This window comes from Miscanthus floridulus, chromosome 19 (genome assembly GCF_019320115.1).
Source record: "Miscanthus floridulus cultivar M001 chromosome 19, ASM1932011v1, whole genome shotgun sequence".
Lineage (NCBI taxonomy): Eukaryota > Viridiplantae > Streptophyta > Magnoliopsida > Poales > Poaceae > Miscanthus > Miscanthus floridulus.
The window spans coordinates 76,282,316-76,288,979 of record NC_089598.1 but is presented as its reverse complement, the minus strand read 5'-3'; the positions used below and the strand labels follow the sequence as shown (position 1 = coordinate 76,288,979).

The 6,664-nt window shown below is 42.8% G+C and overlaps 1 protein-coding gene across 1 annotated transcript; it reads right to left on the bottom strand.

Moving 5' to 3' along the window:
• Positions 1-355: 355 nt before the first annotated feature.
• Positions 356-3,360, bottom strand: LOC136526199 (uncharacterized). The gene is made up of 3 exons (XM_066518950.1): positions 2,932-3,360; positions 2,110-2,382; positions 356-1,159 (listed from the first exon to the last, which is right to left on the bottom strand). Exons 1-3 carry the CDS (start codon positions 3,358-3,360, stop codon positions 356-358), a joined length of 1,506 nt encoding a protein of 501 aa, XP_066375047.1.
• Between the last annotated feature and the right edge of the window lie 3,304 nt (positions 3,361-6,664).

The window sequence follows — 6,664 nt, the reverse complement described above, 5'->3', positions numbered from 1 at the left end:
TATGTGCCTGAGTGTTGTTGGAATTAAACATCCCTTTTGCTTTGATGTGTAACCTATGTGTGATCAAATTTTGGCAGCATGTATGTAACTTCAGTATAGCCCTGAATTTTTGTAGCAACTCAATGGATTCTGGGCAGCATATAACATATCCATGATATTTTGGCATCATATAGCCTGTAACTTCCAATAGGTTACATGTGCACAGAATAGAATCAAGTATCTATTGAAATAGAATCATTGTATATAAGGTCTTACAATTTCATAGTTCAGATACAAATTTCAGTAGCATAATTCAAATACAACAAAATCACTAACAGAAGTTCATGGTTCACAAATAGCTCGAGAAATGCAAAGGCTAGTCATCATCACTGTCTTCTTTTGATATGTTGTCTTCATCTGGACTATGGTACTCAAGGAAGGTTTCATCTTCATCTTCATCTTCGTTGTCTATTTCATCACCTTGAGCTGTATGTTGATGTCCACAGATGCTCTCGACAAGGTCTCTACTAATAGGGCTGCTTGGTTGATTGTCCATGTGCAACAAATCCATATCAGGATAAATGCCTCCCACTGTACCATCTCTAGACGAAGTATTCTCCTCTTGGTACGCCTCTTGACATCTCATCTGTACTTGTTCATGGATTGGTTGCTTTCCGTCGGACTCTTCAACATCAAATATATGTTGGTGGCCAAATTCTTGTACCACTCGCCAAGATGAGCTGAACTTTGTATCTTCCAAGAAAAATACTTGTGAAGCTTCTGTGGCTAGAATGAAAGGATCATTCTTATACCATCGGCCTTCGATGTTAATGCTCTTGAAGTAACCATCATCTTTCATTTGGTATGTCCTTCCCTCAAGATTGTACCATTCACACCGTAATAAGATAACAGATCTATCTCCTTTGCTGTTCTTAGTGTAACTCAACTCAATAATGTCTCTGATTGTCCCATAGTAGTCAATAGTGACATCATTGTGATCCCCTATAGTCTTGATGGTGGAGTTTTGTGTTTTCCTGTGTGCCTCACGAGCCATAGTGTGGTACCGTACCCCATTGATTATACAAGCTGTGTATGATCGCACACGCCTATCCGGTCGACATGCGAGTGAGTACAAGTCTTCATCAACATTTGCTGTGCCTTTGTAATTCAATCTGGTAATCTACAGGAAAACACAGAGAATTGGTGATTTTTGAAAATTTATTGTATCATAAATGATTCACTCAGGTTGTAAAAGTTGCATGCACATGTTTCTCAAACCATGCAGCAAAGTGTGTTGACATCATTTTTTCAATATTATTGACTTGTTGTTGTTCCAGTTGGGCTCTATACATTCTGCAAAGGAAGTAGTTAATTAGTTTATTGTGAGACTAATATTGACTAAAATTGGCATAAATGAAATGACAGCAATTACTCACTCTTTGTATTCATCAACCTCTTCGCAGTTATTTAGAACAAACCAAACCATGGAGTCATAGTCTTTATCTTCGTAATGAAGTGTTGAAGCACCCAACAGGTTAATACCATGACAAAAAATAGAGTAACCATTGGGTGACATGTTATGTTCTGCATCTAAGTTTCTTTCAGGCCTAGTGAACCTAGTAAAAATATCACTGAAATATGTTGAGCACTAGGTCATACACTCATATGCAGTGTATGCCTCTACAACAGATCCTTTTGGTCTTGCTTTATTGCGGATGAAACGCTTAAAGGTGCCCAATCTTCTCTTAATGGGATACATCCATCCATACTGAACCGGTCCCCTAAGGAGTGCCTCATCAGGTAAGTGTACTGCTAGGTGAACCATAACATCGAAGAATGCAGGAGGATAAATTTTCTCTAGCTTGCAAAGGATAATTACAATATCTTCCTTCATCTGGTGTAGTGCATCAACCTTTAGAGTTTTTGAGCAAAGTTGTCTAAAAAACCTACCCAATTCAGCAATTACTTCATATACGTCTTTTGCACCAAACCACGAAGGCTAGCTGGTAAAATACGCTACAGCAGTATATGACAGTTATGTGTTTTCAGCCCATGCATTGTTCCTTCCTCCATATTGACACATCTTGATATATTAGAGGCATAGCCATCTAGAAATTTAACATTGCTCACGAACTGCAAGAACTTCTTCTTTGCTTCTGGTGTTAGAACGTAACAAGCTTTGGGCTTTGAGGATGAATTACCAGTGTCTTCTTGCAAATGAAGCTCTTTTCTTATACCTCTGTCTTCCAAATCTAGTCTAGCAGCGATTGTGTCCTTTGTCTTGTTTGGAATATTAAGTAGAGTTGACAAAATGTTTTCACATATGTTTTTCTCTATGTGCACAACATCAAGGTTGTACTGCAGCTTCAATTTTGACCAGTATGGCAAATCATACAAGCTAACCTTCAGATGCCATACTGGTTCTCCATTACGGCATCATTTTCTTGATTTCGGCTTATCTGGATTTTTGCCTGGAACATAGCAAACTTCATCCAACCTTGCCATAACCTCATCTGCACTAAATTTCCTTGGCTACTCTCTAGTTTCATGGTGGCCATTGAAAGATCTATTTTTCCTCTAGGGATGGTCGTTTGGGAGGAAACGTCTATGGTCTATGAAACCAATTTTGTTTCTCAGGCATTAGGAGCATGGATTCTCATCATAGTGCACACATGCAAAATAACCCCTAGTAGTTCTGCCTGACATGGTGCCTAATGCAGGGTAGTCATTGATTCCCCACAGAATCGTTGCACGTAGACTGAATTCTTTGCCTTCATATGCATCATAAGTAGGGACACCTTCCCAAAGAGTTAGCATGTTTGCTATCAAAGGCTGCATGAACACATGGAAATCTTTGCCTTGTGATTTTTTGCCTAGAATTATTAAAGCAAGCATATAATTAGATTGGTCCATACACATCCATGGTGGAAAATTGTATGGAACCACTATCACTGGCCAGATGCTGTATGAATTGGTCATCTGACCAAATGGGTTGAATCCATCAGTAGCAATGGCTAACCTCAAACTACGGGGATCATCTGCAAAAGACTTGAAAGTATTATCAAATTCTTTCCAAGCTTCTCCATCAGCAGGATGTCTCATTTCATTCTCAACTAGTACCCTCTTTTCCTTGTGCCATCTTGCATACTGTGCCCGCTGCTTTGAGATAAAAAGCCTTCGAAGGCGTGGAATTATTGGAAAGTAACGGAGGACCTTGTGAGGAACTTTATTTTTGCCCTCTTTGTTCACTTTCCATCTTGTGAAGCCACAAACTGGGCAATGATCATCGTCTTCATGGTCCTTCCAAAATAAGGCACAATCATACTTGCACACATCAATACAAACATAACCAAAACCAAGCTTCTGAAGTAGAGCTTTCATTTCGTTATAGGACTTAGGGAGGCCGGTCACATTCATCAAAGATGTCGAAAGCAACTCAAGGAAAGCATCGAACCTAGAATTTGTTATCCGATTGTACACTTTTATATGCAGCAGCTTAATAATGAAAGTTAGCCTAGATTCCTCAGTGCAACCTGGATAAAGCTCACGCTTTGCCTCTTCTATGATTTCTTTATATAAGTTACCTCCAAAGCCATGGCTTGCTGTAGTGTGCAAATCTTGAATCAACCCCTGAACTCCCCGTGCACTATCTTCTATGGCATCTTTAGCTTGTCCTTCCTCATCAAGTGTTGCCTGGTCATTTCCCTCCCATGACATATCTTCAGGTACAACAGTGAGTTCTCCATCATCATCTTGTTCAACATCATTATCTCCCTCTCCATGGTCAATCCACCTTGTATAGGACCTAGACATACCATTGATTTCGATATCCTCCTGTACCTCACCTTGGCTTTTTTCTATTTGGTTCAGGCATTTTCAGCATGGGCACTTGATTTTCTCATCTGCACTATATCTACTTCTAATATGTTCCATGAATTGTGCAACACCAGACAAATAGGGCACAGTAAATGGGGCACTGTTATAAATGTAGCTTCTATCCATCTCGACCTAGGCGACGCTGCTAGTGGTGGTGGGGGGGGGGAGGGGGCTGAGGTAGCAGATGAGGGAGCAGGTGGCTTGGCTGGCCAGGCTCTAGCTGGGGTGGATGGCCAAGCTCCACCATGGGTGGTTGGCGTGACACTAGCAAGGGTGGCCGATGCAGGCTCCATTCTCTAGCAGGGGTCTCCACTCTCCAACAGGGGTCGCCGATGCAGGCTCCATTCTCCAGCATGGGTGGCCGACGTGGCACAAGCGAGGGAGTAGCTGTGGTTGACGGCCAGGCTGCCTCTGGGGGGTGCCGAGGCTACTAATGGGGGGGAGGGGGGGGGGGGGGGGCGGCTGCGTGTGAGGGTGGGTGGCGCTACTAATTAGCCTTGAGTGCCATGTGGTCCAAAGTTTCAATGACATGCGGACCCAGCATGCTCATTAGCCTCCCATGTGGTGCAAACATCAATTCTTTTTTTGATCTATGGCAAAAACTTCTAACAAGTTTTTCTCCCACATACTAGCTCCAAATCTAATGTTTTTTCCTAAAATTTTCTAAAATCATGATCTATCAATGTATAGCATTGATTTTGGCCCCATCATCATGTGTCAAAGTTTGAACAAATCAAAATTTGAATATAAAAAAATTACAACTTTACACCACATTTTGAAACTCCAAATGATTTCAGCTAAAAAATCACAAACATCAAAGTTGAACAACTCATCAAGACCTACATTTTTTGTATTGGTCATTTGTTCATCCGAGAAAGTGGTAGTAACTTAGTTCATAAATTTTACATTCTCTCTTAGAGTTTCATGAACTATAAGTGAGAGATGTAATTTCTATGAACAAAGTTACTGTCACTTTGTCGGATGAACAAATGACCAAAACAAAAATTGTAGGTCTTGATGAGTTTTGCAACCTTTGTGTTCATCACTTTTTAATTTGAAATTTTTTAGTACCCCAAATTTTTGTTAGAAGTTTGAATATGTTGAAATTCAAATTTCAAACTATCGAAACAAAGTCATACGAAGAAATAACCAAAACCAAATTGGTAGATCTCGACGTGTTGTACAACTTTATTTCAGACATTGTTTCCATTTTCAATTGTTTATTAGCCAAAAAAATCCATTTGAAGTCCTAATACTACTAAAATGGTCACTGACATAGTGGACCCACTACGTCAGGACAAAAATGTGGCCAAATTTTCAAAGCTGCACCTCACACTCTCCCGCGTTGATTCGCTCACTGACACAGCCCCACCACGCCTCCCGCTCAAGGCATCCAAGTTCCCCCCGCAGCCTTATCCTCTTACCCGCGGGTCAGACCAAGGGGAAATCCCCAATCTCCTTCTCCTCCCTCCACTTGTCGCCACGTTGCCGCCACACCGCTCACCACCACTCCGCTCGCCACTCACTGCCCACCGCCACTCCACTGCCACCACCCCACCCGTCGCAACTCCGCCGCCACCACCTCGCCCGCCACTCACCACCAGCCGCCACTACGTTGCCACCACCCCGCCCGCCACTCACCGCTACCGCCACACCTCCCGCTGCCACTCCTACGCCACCCATCCCAGCGCCACAACTCCACCATGGCCGGATCTACCCATCTCATGGCCACATCGCTGCTGGAGGCTGGATCTGGACATCCCTCCGCCACACCAACGCCTAAAGCCAGAGGCTCCCATCTCGCCGGCACACCAACGCCCGAAGCCAGAGGCTCCCATCCTATCGACACACTAATGCCATAGGCCGGATTTGGCCATCCAACCCTCACTCCTACGCTGGTGCACGGAGCCGCCTATCCCGCCACCACACCAACGCCAGAGGTTGGAGCGGCCCATCCTGCCACCGGCAGCTCTGACTCCCTCCGCGGGCTAATCTCTGTGGCTCTGCACAGAGCGCCACCTCCTCCTCCAGCCATCATCTGCCTGGCTCTGGCCTCGTCATCTGCGCAGTCCCCCTCCAGCCAGCTTTGCTTAGTTCCTCAAACATTTCTTGCTTTCCCTTCTCCCCTAACTTGTAGCTCCTGTTACCTTGGTCGGCAGATGTGGTGAATTATTTGCTTCCTAGAGGTTTCTTTGTTAGTTAGATGCTTTCTTGCACTAGTACTTCTGTGGGGAAGCACAAAAGACCATGAATGGCCTTTTGGCCTTGATGTGTTATTGATGATAAAATGTAAACAATCATTTAAATTGTACGTGTATGACAACACCAGTTGTTAAGCGTTAGTGTAGGACTGGTAGTTAGTGCACTGCTGTTTCATACTTGTTTTATTCACCCCAACATGCTAAAGAAAAGACATGAATTTGTGACATGTTTATTGAAATTTGATATTAGCTGCATCTACAGCCCATAGAAAAAGGCACCCCGACATGCTCTTTGTATCAAGATACACAAAGCAGTAGGATATTAGCTCCATTTTGTTTCATTTACAATTTCAATGGTTTGACTAACTATTAGACTGCTCCTTTTGGTTCGTTTACAATTTCTCTACTGATCTATTAGGTTTTTTTCAACTCTTTTACAGAAACTGAATCCATTTTCTGCTCTTTCTATGTTTGGTCGTAATAAGTAATACAAGAAATGACAAAAGATCATGCTAGAATGTTGGCCAAGCACGTGGAAGAGACTAGCATCAAGGACCTAAACCTAACCACTTCAGCACTTTCAAGGACTTTCTCGACACCAAGCCTCT

What these genes read in the sequence shown, in the direction of transcription:
- LOC136526199 (XM_066518950.1), bottom strand. Translation starts at nt 3,360, where the DNA reads ATGAAAGCTCTACTTCAGAAGCTTGGTTTTGGTTATGTTTGTATTGAT. An exon ending in ATTCATACAGCATCTGGCCA is followed by an intron (nt 2,383 to 2,931) that starts GTGATAGTGGTT and finishes TGGCATCTGAAG; the next exon opens with GTTAGCTTGTATGATTTGCC. An exon ending in AGAAGAAGTTCTTGCAGTTC is followed by an intron (nt 1,160 to 2,109) that starts GTGAGCAATGTT and finishes GTTTTCCTGTAG; the next exon opens with ATTACCAGATTGAATTACAA.